The sequence below is a fragment of the Galeopterus variegatus genome, unplaced genomic scaffold (assembly GCF_000696425.1).
Source record: "Galeopterus variegatus unplaced genomic scaffold, G_variegatus-3.0.2 Scaffold888, whole genome shotgun sequence".
In the NCBI taxonomy this organism is placed as follows: domain Eukaryota; kingdom Metazoa; phylum Chordata; class Mammalia; order Dermoptera; family Cynocephalidae; genus Galeopterus; species Galeopterus variegatus.
Window position 1 is genome coordinate 188268 of NW_007726999.1, and position 13409 is coordinate 201676.

Consider the following 13409-nt stretch of genomic DNA (forward strand, 5'->3'; position numbering starts at 1 on the left):
ATCATGATTTCCATTCCTCTGGGTATCCCAGCAGTGGGATAGCCGGGTCATATGGCAGATCTATCTGCAATTGTTTGAGGAACCTCCATACCATTTTCCATAGAGGCTGCACCATTTTGCAGTCCCACCAACAATGTATGAGAGTTTCTTTTTCTCCACAACCTTGCCAGCATTTATTATTCACAGTCTTTTGGATATTAGCCATCCTAACTGGGGTGAGATGGTATCTCAGTGTGGTTTTGATTTGCATTTCCCGAATGCTGAGTGATGTTGAGCATTTTTTCATGTGTCTGTTGGCCATTTCTATATCTTTCTTTGAGAAATGCCTATTTAGCTATTTTGCCCGTTTTTTAATTGGGTTACCTGTTTTTTTCTTATACAGTTGTTTCAGTTCCTTGTATATTCTGGATATTAATCCTTTGTCAGATGTATGTTTTGCAAATATTTTCTCCCACTTTATTGGTTGTCATTTAACTCTGCTAATTGTTTTTTTTTGCGGTGCAGAAGCTTTTTGGTTTGATATAATCCCATTTGTTTATTTTTTCTTTGGTTGCCCATGCTTTGGGGGTCATAGTCATGAAGTCTGTGTCCAGTCCTACTTCCTGAAGTGTTTCTCCTATGTTTTCTTTGAGCGGTTTTATTGTTTCAGGGTGTATATTTAATTCTTTAGTCCATTTTGAGTTGATTTTGGTATATAGTGACAGGTATGGGTCTAGTTTCCTTCTCCTGCATATTGATACCCATGTATCCCAGCACCATTTGCTGAAGAGGCAATCTCTTTCCCAGTGTATAGGCTTGGTGCCTATGTCAAAGATCAGATGGCTGTAGGTGTGTAGGTTGATTTCTGGATTCTCTATTCTATTCCATTGATTAGTGTCTCTGTTTTTATGCCAGTACCATGCTGTTTGAGTTATTCTAGCTTTGTAGTATAGTTTAAAGTCAGGTAGTGTTATGGCTCCAGCTTTATTTTTTTGGCTCAGCATTGCTTTGGCTATGTGTGGTCTTTTGTTATTCCATATAAATATCTGGATAGTTTTTGCCATCTCAGAGAACAATGTCATTGGAATTTTGATGGGGATTGCATTGAATTTGTATATCACTTTGGATAGTATGTACATTGTCACAATGTTAATTCTTCCAATCCAAGAGCATGGGATATCTTTCCATCTTGTATCCTCTCTAATTTCTCTTAGCAGTGGTTTGTATTTCTCATTATAGAGATTTTTCACATCCTTGGTTAACTCAATTCCTAAGTATTTTACTTTTTTGGTGGCTATTGTAAATGGGCAAACTTTCTTGATTTCTCTTTCTGCATGTTCACTATTGGAGAATAGAAATGCTACTGACTTTTGTGTGTTGACTTTGTATCCTGTTACTTTGCTGAAATCATTTATCAACTCCAAGAGTTTTTTGTAGAGGCTTTATGCTGTTCGATATATAGGATCATGTCATCTGCAAACAGGGACAGTTTGACTTCATCTTTTCCAATCTGTATGCCTTTTATTTCCTTCTCTTCTCTGATTGTTCTGGTTAGTACTTCCAACGTAAGGTTGAATAAGACTGGTGAGAGTGGGCATCCTTGTCTAGTTCCTGTTCTTAAAAGAAAAACTTGCAGCTTTTTCCCATTCAGGATGATATTGGCAGTGGGTTTATTATATATGGCTTTAATTATGTTGACATACTTTCCATCTATACCTAACTTATAGAGAGTATCATGAATGAATGTTGAATTTTATCAGATGCTTTTTCAGCATCTATAGAGATGATCATGTGGTCCTTGTGTTTGATTTTATTGGTATTGTGTATCACATTTATAGATTTGTGTATGTTGAACCAACCTTGCATCCCTGGGATGAATCCCACTTGATCATGGTGTATAATTTTGCATATGCGTTGCTGTATTCTGTGAGCTATTATTTTATTGAGGATTTTTGCATCCATTATCTCAAGGATATTGACCTATAGTTTTCTTTTTTAGTTGTATCTTTACCTGGTTTTGGTATCAGGATGATGTCTGTTTCATAGAATGAGTTTGGGAGATTTGCCTCTGTTTCAATCTTTTGGAATAGTTTATAAAGAATTGGTGTCAATTCCTCTTTGAATGTTTGGTAAAATTCTGCTGTGAATCCATCTGGTCCTGGGCTTTTCTTTGTTGGGAGCCTTCTGATAATGGCTTCAATCTCCTTTATTGTTATTGGCCTATTCAGATTTTCTACGTCTTCTTGGCTCAGTTTTGGGAGCTTGTGTGTGTCCAGAAATTTATCCATTTCCTCCAGATTTTCAAATTTTTTGGCATATAGTTGTTTATAGTAGTCTCGAATGATTCCTTGTATTTCAGATGAATCAGTTTTAATATCGCCTTTTTCATTTCTAATTTTTGTTATTTGAATCTTGTCTCTTCTTTTTTTTGTTAGCCATGCTAATGGTTTGTCAATTTTATTTATCTTTTCAAAAAACCAACTTTTTGATTCATTGATCTTTTATATTGGTTTTTAGATTTCAATTTCATTAAGTTCTCCTCTGATCTTTTTTTTTTTTGTGACCAGTAAGGGGATCGCAACCCTTGGCTTGCTGTCACCCGCACCACGCTCAGCCAGTGAGCGCACTGGCCATCCCTATATATGATCCGAACCCACAGCGGGAGCACCACTGCGCTTACAAGTGCTGCACTCTCCAGAGTGAGCCACGGGGCCGGCTCTCTGCTCTGATCTTAATGATTTCTTTCCATCTCCTAACTTTGGGTTTGTACTGTTCTTGTTTTTCTTCTTCTTTAAGGTGAAGTGTAAGGTTTTTCACTTGCCATCTTTCCATTCTTCTGAAGTAAGCATTTAATGTGATAAATTTCCCCCTTAGTATTGCTTTTGCAGTATTCCACAGGTTTTGGTATGTTGTATCATTATTTTCATTAGTTTCAATAAATTTTTTGATTTCCTGCTTGATTTCTTCTTGGAACCATATGTCATTAAGTAGAATGCTGTTTAATTTCCATGTGTTTGTATAGTTTCCAGAATTTCGTTTGTTATTGATTTCTAATTTTAATGTGTTGTGGTCTGAAAAAATACATGGGATAATTCCAATTTTGGGGGCGGTTGTTGAGACTAGATTTGTGACCAATCTATCCTGGAGAATGATCCATGTACTGATGAGAAGAATGAATATTCTGAGGTTGTTGGATGAAATGTTCTGTAGATATCTGCCAAGCCCAATTGGTCTAGAGTGTTGTTTAGATCTTGTGTTTCTCTGCTGATTCTTTGCCTAGATGATCTGTCCAATATTGACAGTGGGGTGTTCAGGTTCCCTGCTATTACGGTATTAGTGTCTATTTCCTTCTTTAGGTCTAATAGTGTTTGCTTTACAAATCTGGCTGCTCCAACATTGGGTGCATATATATTTATGATTGTTATGTCTTCTTGATGGATCAATCCTTTTATCATTATGTAATGGCCCTCATTGTTTCTTTTGATAGTTTTTAGTTTAAAGTCTATTTTATCAGATATAAGATTAGCTACTTAAGCTCATTTTTCATTTCTGTTTGCATGGTAAATCTTTTTCCATCCTTTCACTCTTAGACTACGTGAGTCTTTATAGGTGTGGTGGGTCTCTTGAAGGCAGCATATAGTTGGGTCCTCCTTTTTAATCCAGTCACCCAGTCTGTGTCTTTTGATTGGGGAATTTAATTCTTTCACATTAAGAGTTGTTATTGAAAAGTGTTTATTTAGCCCGAGCATTTTATTGATTTTTGTTTGGATGTCTTAAGTGTCTTTTGTTCCTTTGTTTCTGATTTACTGTTTGTCTTCTGTATTTGTTGGTTTCCTGGGTTGTAGATAAACTTTATTTTCTCATCATTGTCAGCATTTTAATTTTACTAGTGGGTGTTGATTTTTCTTGAGTTTTTATGGCAGTGGTAGTTATTTTTCAGGTACCAAACCCAGTACTCCCTTGAGAATTTCCTGTAAGGTTTGTTGTGTAGTAGTGAACTCCTGCAGTTTTTGTTTGTCTGAGAAATATACTATTTGCCCTTCATTTTGGAAGGATAGCCTTGCAGTGTAGAGTAGTCTTGGCTGGCAATCTTTGTCTGTTAGTATTTTGAATATATCATCCCATTCCTTTCTGGCTTTTAGAGTTTGTGATGAAAAGTCTGATGTTAGTCTGATTGGTGCTCCCTTGTATGTGATTTGATGCTTCTCTCTTGCAGCTTTTAAGATTCTCTCTTTGTCTTTGAGTTTTGCCAATTTGACTATAACATGTCTTGGAGAAGACCTTTTTGTTTTGAATACATTTGGGGATCTTTGAGCTTCCTGAATCTGAAGATTTGTGTCTTTTCCTATACTTCGGAAGTTTTCTGCCACTATTTTGTTGAATATGTTTTCAGTGCCATCTCTTTTTTCCTCCCCTTCTGGAATACCCATGACTCGGATATTTGAGCACCTAAGGTTGTCTGATATCTCTCGTAAATTTTCTTCAATGTTTTTAATTCTTTGTTTTTTTTTTTTTTTTTTTGTCTGCCTGTGTTATTTCAAACAGCCCATCTTCAAGGTTAGAAGTTCTCTATTCTGCTTCTGCACACCTACTGGTTAAACTGTCTTTTGTGTTTTTTATTTGGATGAATGAATTCTTCAGCTCAGCAAGCTCTGCTACATTCTTTTTCAGGGAATTGATTTCCTTGTACACTTCTTCTTTCAGGTCCTGTATACTTTTCCTCATTTCATCGTTTTGTCTAGCTGAGTTTTCTTGTATCTCATTTAGTTTCCTTATATTTTTACTCGAAATTCCTTGTCAGACATTTCAAGGGCTTCTTGTTCTATAAGATCTAGATCTTGAGATTTATTACCCTTTGGTGGTGTACTTTATTGATTTTTCACATTTCTAGTATCTTTCCTTTGATGTTTAGTCATTGTGGCAGAGGATTTCACGGTCCACTGGTTTGACACTATTGTCTAGCTAGGATGCTGCTGGGCCTGCCAATTTGGTACGGCTGCCTCAGTGTCTGCTCGGTTGCCCACTAGTGCCTCGGGTGCGTGGTCGCCTCGGATCTTGGGCCTCTCGGGGGGGCGCCTCTCTGGTCAGCATGCACTCAGCTGGGTTGGGGATGGAGTTGGGCAGTGGTGGCAAGGCCTACCTACTGGGTCATGCGCTGGCACCACAGGGCCTGTGGTCTCCATAGATCTTGAGCTTCTTCCGCTGTGGACCTCTCTGATTGGCGTGCACTCAGCAGGGCAGGGGATGGAGTCGGGCAGCTGTGGAGAGGCCTACCTGCTGGGTTGCGCGCTGGCACTGCAGGGCGCATAGTCTCCGAGGATCTTCAGCCTCTCTGGCTGGATGCCTCTCTGATCAGCGCGCACTCTGTGGGGCTGGGGATGGATTCGGGCAGCAGCGGCGAGGCCTACCTGCTGGATCGTGTGCTGACACCACAGGGCGCATGGTCTCTGCAGATCTTGGGCTTCTCCTATTGGGCTGACAGTGAAATTTCTGACACAACTGAAAGGGAAGAGGTTCAGGGATAGCCTTAGCTTCTTGATCTGGAGGGACGGGGGAAGGAATGCAGATGGAGGTTAGGTTAGCTAGCTGCTTGTTTGTACATGGAGTATTTACATATTTAAATTTTCAAATTATATTACAGGAGGGCCTACTTTTGTTTTTATCAAGAGTTTTTGTGGGTTTTTTGGTCAAAGTCATGGCTATGGAAATATTTTGAAAGGTTAAGAAACACTCATACAAAAGGTGTAGGAGATTAATTTGAAGTTCTTATGAAACAATCCCTCAAAATAAGTGTTTTTGGGGGGTTTTGTTATGTTCCAGTTGCTTTGTTTTCTTTTTTGTTGTTGTTCCAATTCCTAATGGCTTGCTTTTCTACAACTGTAGAGAGGGGATCACTCCCTAGAAAGTGGGAGGGAGGCTTGGTGGTTTGGTACTGAAGGCCCAAGTAAAATACCGTCTCATATCTAGAAAAGGTGGTTTCCTTCAAATTTTAAGATATTTGGATATATTGTAAGATATAAGATATTGTAAGTATCTGTGATCTCTTGTTCTTTGTATGTGCATTAAGAACCTGCAAGATAAACACTGATCTGCTACCTTAAGGGAACCTGGGAAGAGGAATGAAGACTTTCACTTATGTTACATAGACTTCTATGTTTAATTGTTTTCATTTTGTATTTTATTTTTATAAGAAAATTCATTAAAATTCTAAGAAGTTATGTTTCCTTTGGATTTTCATAGGTTAAGATGCCATACTTTTGAGAACAGTAAACCAAACATTCTTACCTTAAAAGAAAATGCTTTTAACATGTCAGATAAAACCGGTGAAGATATATACCTACAGGTAAGTGTACTTCCTTCTTAATTAAAACAAAGTTGTTAATGCTAATCAACATTAGAAGTCCATTTTTTCCCACTTGCATAAGGAAAAACCTTTGGCATAGATATGACAGAAGTGCTCTCTTCTAAGCAGTGAGTTACTTTTGGAGATCTACTAACCTTTTAAAAGCTCTGGCCATTTTAATTTGGAATTATGACCAAATAGCAGAGCACAAGGTGTTTGGGGGAGTATCAAAGAATTCAATCTTGCTGGAAGTGGATGGGGGGAAGTACCAAATAGTGCATTTAAATTTGAAAGAGACAGAGAGGCTTGGGTCTGTTTGTGACTAGCCATTGGTAGCTCAAGGGTTTCTGTACCTCAGGAAGTGATTGCTGTGCTCCTGTCTCAACTAGAAAATTAGACCTTCAAAAATGAGGGTAAGCGGAGACACATCTTTCCACCAAACAAATCTAATGCCTTCTTGCATTTCTGTCTCCCAGCCTTTCAGAGTAGATGGGCCCCATCCCTTCAGTGTTTGGATTTCTAATATTCCTGTTTGTTAATCACATGATTAATGGCTGTTTTATTGATATAAATCTTTCATCCCTTTTTTCCTCTTCAGCTCAATCGTTTACTAGAAAGCAGTAGAAAGCTTGAAGACCAAGTTCAGCATTGTATCTGGTTCCAGCAGCTGCTGCTTTCTTTAACAGTGCTCTTGCTTGTTCTTGTCATGTCTTTCTTCTATTTGTTGTACAGTTAAAGAAGTGGTGCCCAGTAGGAAACCCAGCTCCTTCATCCTTTGGGTAACACACCCAAAACTTCTCCACCAAGCTACTAAAACTATTGCACATCTGTGATTCCTGAAAGGAAATGTGCAGCATATAGAGGGGAACCCATATATGTCTTGAAAACAAACTTAGAATAATGAAATGCTGGTGAAATTGATTATTAGAGACTATAGCTAGTTAGGAAAGTAAGTAAAGGCATATCCATTGTGTAAATTAGTAGTTTAAATGTAACTTATTTTTTCCTTTTCATTTGAATACTTTTAAAGCTTAAGTTTTATCATGTAAATACATTAGCTGAACTGAAAAGTATAAGTAACATGCTTTGTTGCAGCCAAAAATGTAATCTGCTTTTTTATGACAGAATTATTATAGCTGAGCGTACTTATTAGCTTTTCTATACTATGTATATAGACCAATATGTATATTTAAAATAAAAAACATACAAATTAATTTATGTAATCATGACTTTGTAATTTTGAGAATTACTTCCAGATGATAGTCAATATTCTTTTGGAATATGAACCTATTTAATGCCAAACCACCTACCCTTTGTTTCTCAGTGTTCCTTAATGGCCTGCCTTTTATTAATCTCAGGCTTTTTTGTGAACGCTCATTTCGGTAGACTTTGGAAAACTAAGTGTGGTTGGATTTTCTTCACATTCTGTTAGAAATGCCCAGAAGGAAAGTCTCTTCAAGGAATCCCCCTTTCCAGTAATTTTTATGCACTCTCATATTGTCCACTATGGCTGGACACTGAACCTTTTGCCTAATTTATTACAAGGGCCTGATCCTCCATCATTCCATCTTCACCCTCATTCCAGAGCAGAGGAGCATGAATTATACCATCTTCACCCTCATTTCTAAATGAAAGGAATTAGAATTATTTGAAAAGTTAGTTTTTGAGATGCTAAGCACTATAATTAGTTTATGTTTCAAAATGTTCCCGGTTAAAATTAGCCATAAGAAGGAAATTTATAAAAGACGAGGATATATATCTATAGGGGTGAAAAGAAAAAAACCAAACCAAAAAAAAAAAAAAAAATAGAAGCCTAAGTGTCAGCTCTCCATTTAAAGAATGAAAAATATAACTTGTGATGGACTGTAAGACCTTCAAACCAGGGCTAATTGACTTACACTACTTGATATTCTGCATTTTGTATGGTAATACCCACCTGGTATGGTTCCTAAATTCTAAAAAGATACACCTTGCAGGAGCAGAGGCTAATGAAATTAGTTTGTTTTCTCAGTTTTATGACCAGTTTCAGTCCATGTTGGTTCACATGTCCATCTACTTCATATAAAAGAAAAAATAGTCTGCCTGTAAAATAAATTGTGAGCTTCTATTGAGCCACGTTTGGAGATTTATTATTATTCTGAGGTAGAGTGTTGTTGACTTTCATCTTGAAGAAGTTGATTCCAAAATTGAGTCATGAAGAATGATATGAGTTCCTTCAAAATTGGCCTAGGAATAAAACCTTAAAAGGACACTGATGTGATACTTTGTCTTAATTTAGACTTTTCTGTTTCAGTTTGCCACCTCCAGATGTGAAACGGACTGCAGTCCACCCCAAGTACTATCCATAATATGTCCCTGTGTGTGTGCACACAGTAGCTCTCCCTTTCAATGGTAGATTTTTGGCCTTAATATAATCTAATCCCAAAGTATTTGTGTATGTTTTTTGTTCCTCAGCAAATAAATAAGGAAATAATTAGCCAAGATTAGAAATGTATTGTCCTAACAGTGTCCCTTTAATGTTTTCATATGAAAATTATGTTGACTCACTAAAATATACTTGCTCGGTTAAATTTAATTACATATCTTGTTTATGTTTGTGTGTGTATTAAATGTGACTAAGCAGAATTACTGAAAATTAATTATAAAATCAGAGGCATCTAAACTTTGGTACTTGTCTTGATTGATCATATATATTTACATTTGATTTTATTCTGTCTTTGGTTTTATTTAATCACATTTGCATGATTAGTTTTGGTGATCTGATCAATAATTTTATTTTTAATCATGTCATTACCTGTTTATTGACCATATTACCGAGGACCAACATTTAGATTTAGATTTTTTTTACTTGGAAATTGAAATTCATAGATTTTCCATGAAAACATTAATGAAATATCATTAGCTTGATCTGCAAGTAGCCTAAAATGCAATTGCTGGTAAACCTGGCCTCAAATTTCATAGTATCATAACTGTTTTTATATCTTGCCACTAATTTTGACTGGATTTAATAGCACTTTATTGTACAATTACAAAAAAAATATATTCCTAGAATTGTTGCCAGTGTAATTTCTCTAATGTTCTGGTGCTTTTCATATATTTTCAGTATTTTTATTACTATATTGGTATTTTCTTTGTATAAATTGATTAAAAGAACATGTTTTCTATTTTAATATGTTTTAGAAAAATAATTACATTTATGAAATAAATATCATCAGGAAAAATCCTCTGGTCTCTAATTGATAAATCATCTTAAAGAAAAATCAATGTTCAGACTCACTCTGACCTTTTAAAGATCGTAGTAATTCCTTTTGGATCTGCTTTGCATTTTTATAAGGACAGTGCCGCAAGCTTCCAAGGATGCAATTTGATGTCAGGTGAGCCTGTCCTTTAGTGCGTCCTGTTTCATCTCGTCCCTATGTTAGGTCTGGCTGCTCTTCAGTGCAGTTCATTGTTTTCCCCGGTCTTAGCATTGGAAACACTGCCATGGCTTGGAGCTCATTATTGAACCCATCCGCTAGAGTTGCAGTAAGTCAAAAGTGCCCGAATGTCCCTGCAATCCTAGTATCTACACAACTTCCTGCCCAACAGGAGCAAGCAGAAAGCAGCCTAACAAGAAATCCTGCCCGGCTACAGGGTTCACGGAAGACAGCAGCACCGCACTGTCCATTCTGGAAATTGGGCACACGGACAGCTATGTTGGGGAAGGGCGGCAGGGCAGCCTAGGATGGTGATGGAAGAGGCCCTCAGGGTTATTGACCTCAGGTCCCCTTGCCACTGGAAGACATGACCTCCCAAATGGTGGCTACTTCTCCATAGAGTAGAATGAATAGGACAGGCCCCTCTTCTACACTGAAAAAGAGGTGGAGATACAAAATCATGGGGGTAAAGAGTCCAAGCCACCTGGTAAAATCGAAATAATCAAGATAGAGCTACAGAGACAGAACACCTACCAAGGAACACCATACCAACCCAGGGCTGTGAAGAAGCAGTGTCCTTTCCTAGAGAATACACTTTTCTAGGAAACAAGATCTCCCATGGGGAAAATCTTCAGCTAGGGAAGGATTGGTTACTTTACAACAATCTTCAGCTGTTTCTCTCCTAAATTCACCACCACCCTGAGGTTTCCTAATATAGAACAACATGGGCCACCAGAAACATAGGGCTCTCCCTCTCTCCCTGGATCAAAGGGACAGACTGGAAAACATCCTATTTCAACTGAGACAATGGTAGTTGGGAGTGAGCGCTCTAGGACTGCCTGGGTGCAAGTCCTCTCTCTGCCACTTACTACCTGTGTGACTTGGGAAAGTTAACTAACCTCTTTCAGCCTGTTTTCTCTCCCTAAATGATAATCATAGTACTACTTCACAGGGTGGGTGTGAGAAGGAGAGGAAATAATGCATTGAAAGCATGCGTGGAGGCTGGCCTTGCTTTGCTGATATACCACCTCCACCATCTTCCATCCCAGCTTCCTAGATCTTTTCACACTTGAGTCGATCTTCCTGAATATCTCACCTCATTCAAAGCTAAATGAGTTTCCGGAACTTCCCTGCCATTTATTTCTACCCTTGCCTTCTTGGTGCCTCAATGAAATTATCACACCAGATCTTTCACATCCACATCTTCTTTTGTCCTTATATTGAATAAAAATTACCTCCCTGTAGTGTCCATAGAGGCTCATACCTTCCCTATCCCACTCATATCCTCTGCCATGAACAGTGTTAAATATTTGAAGACAACTAGTTTAACTGGCAAGAATATAGAGGAGTATCTCCCTGACCTGTAGGGATCACAGATATGCACATTTTCAAGTCTTTCTAGAGGGAGAATTTGAATGCTCCTTGAAACTAGCAGTTTTTCCATGTTCCCTTGTCCTGAGCAGTCTGGGAGTATGTGATAAGATCTTATTTGTTTTTAATAGATAAGGAAACCAAAGATCCAAGAAGTAATTCTCTTTTCCAAGGTCCCATGACTCGACAGGTTCAGAGCCAAGTGTTGAATTAGTCTACCAAGTCTAATGTCTGTTATAACCGCCCAGAGCTCCCGTGTCTGAGTAAGAGATTAAAATGTTGAATGGGTAAATCTGAGAGCTTTACCTTCACCAAACAGCATGAGAAGAAAAGAGAATGAAAATAAAATACTTGAGAGCAGAGGTGACAAAATCGGATAGCCACTCAAGACTGCTGGCTGGAAAAATAAGTTTCTTGGTTACTTTGAAAAGGTTTTCAGTGTATGGGTTAATGTAATGTTTACTTTGATGGAGCATTTTGGTGTGCAGCATCAACCTTCAAAGAAGTTTATTCATCACTCTGTAGAAGGACATCTATTACGGTGTGTTTCCACCAATCTCAGGAGCCATGGTCTAGAGACCTGAAGAAGTGATGTGTTTAATGAGATCACCATTTATATTAGTCTTCTATTGCCACATAAATTTCTGCAAACTTGGTGGCTTAAACCAACACAAATTTATTATCTCACAGTTTCTGTGGGTTGAGTCCAGTACAGTGTGGCTGGGTTCTCTGCTCAGGGTCTCACAAGTCTGAAATCAAGACATCAGCTTACTGCATCCTCCCTGAGGCTCAACTGGATAAAGATCCCCTTTCAAGTGCCTTCAAGTGGTTGGCAGAATTCATTTCCTTGTGGCTGTAGGACAGAGGTTGTCAATTTGTTGCTGACAAGGGGGACTGCTCTCTGCTCCTAGAGGCCATTCCCATGTCTTCGCTCTGTAGCCCCCTCCATAGGCAGTCCACAGAATGGCTGTTCCTTTTACACTCCCCCCTGTGTAACGGAGATGTAAAAAAGAATTACTCGATTACTCAAAGCACTATGAATGCATGGAGAAGCCCGAAATGACTGCACTTCAGTAATTTCCCCATTAGGAGGAGAAAGCTGAATGTGACAGCCCCAATTCAAAGTTAGCTTCTCCCTTTTATTGTAAAGAAAGTTTCACAAGAAAATTCAGTTGATTTAATCATTACAAAGACACAAGGACATGGGCAGAGTTAGGGCGAAGTATAGTTTTAACAATGGAAACTAGTAACATCAATGAGATAAAGTGACATTCCATAATGCAATTTGCAAAAGGTTAAGTTGATCCACCAACAAAAGCTTGTTCTTAGCAACACTTTCTTTTCCTACAGCAATTTCCTCAGTATATTTACACAACAATCAAGCAACTTTCTTAACATATCAATCAGTAGGTTAACCTTTACCAAGGACATCTGCCCTTTGAGCCAGCAATTTTGCTGTGTTACAATTCTTTACCTAAAACAGATACTTTAGCTTGGGGAAAGTTTCCTGTCTTTTGCAAGCTTAACATTTCTATGTGTAATTTTAAAAAGTTAGGTCCTGTGAGATACATTTGTTTTATTAATGTTAGTACTCTCCACATGTTCCCACTTCAAATTCTTCATTCAGCAAGGGCCAAGTTCCCTTAAAGGGTTCACCTGATTAGGCCAGGCCCACCAAGGACAATCTCCCTTGGGATTAACTCAAAGGTAGTTGATTCACAACCTTCATTACATCTGCAAAATCCCTTCCACCATATAACCTAATCATGGGGGTGATATCCCATCACATTCACAAGCCACACCCCTACACTCAAGGAGGGAATTATACAGGGTGTGTGTTGCATGGGACCTACAAGCTCATCCAATCCAGTCCCCCAGGAAACCAAGGGCCAGCAAGCTGAACTCAATCTTACCCAGTCTGATTGATGGCTTTGAATTCACAGATGTTTCATACCTAAAAGGAAATAGACTAGAACTTTTGTGTTAGGCACCAGATGGCAGGCGTGGGGACGGTGTATCTCTATCCTAGTTGGCTTTCTCTAGTCTCATAGCTTCAGTTCACACAAGTATTGAAACTTTTATAAATAAATTTTTAAGGGAAAGTATGTCACCACTATTTTAAACATTTATTCATTCAATCATTAAAAGCTCTCAAGAAAGATTCTCACAATGAGTTAATTCGCTGGGACAAAGAGTACTTCCAATAATTGTGTGCTTTTATAAATGAATCTCTAGTGAAAACAATTGGCTTTTTTAAGTTTCTCTTTTCTTTCAAAATCATTCACTCTACTTAGTTTATT

At 38.0% G+C, this 13409-nt stretch overlaps 1 protein-coding gene across 1 annotated transcript in view; it reads left to right on the plus strand.

Annotated features, from left to right (window-relative positions):
• MOSPD2 (motile sperm domain containing 2) overlaps positions 1-8573 on the plus strand; it is a 61222-nt gene extending 52649 nt beyond the window's left edge. Inside the window, exons 14-15 of the mRNA XM_008573187.1 lie at positions 6220-6322; positions 6921-8573. Coding sequence (XP_008571409.1) covers positions 6220-6322; positions 6921-7058 — 241 coding nt within the window. The 3' untranslated portion in view covers positions 7059-8573. The remainder of the gene's footprint in view (positions 1-6219; positions 6323-6920) is intronic.
• The last annotated feature ends 4836 nt before the right edge of the window (positions 8574-13409 follow it).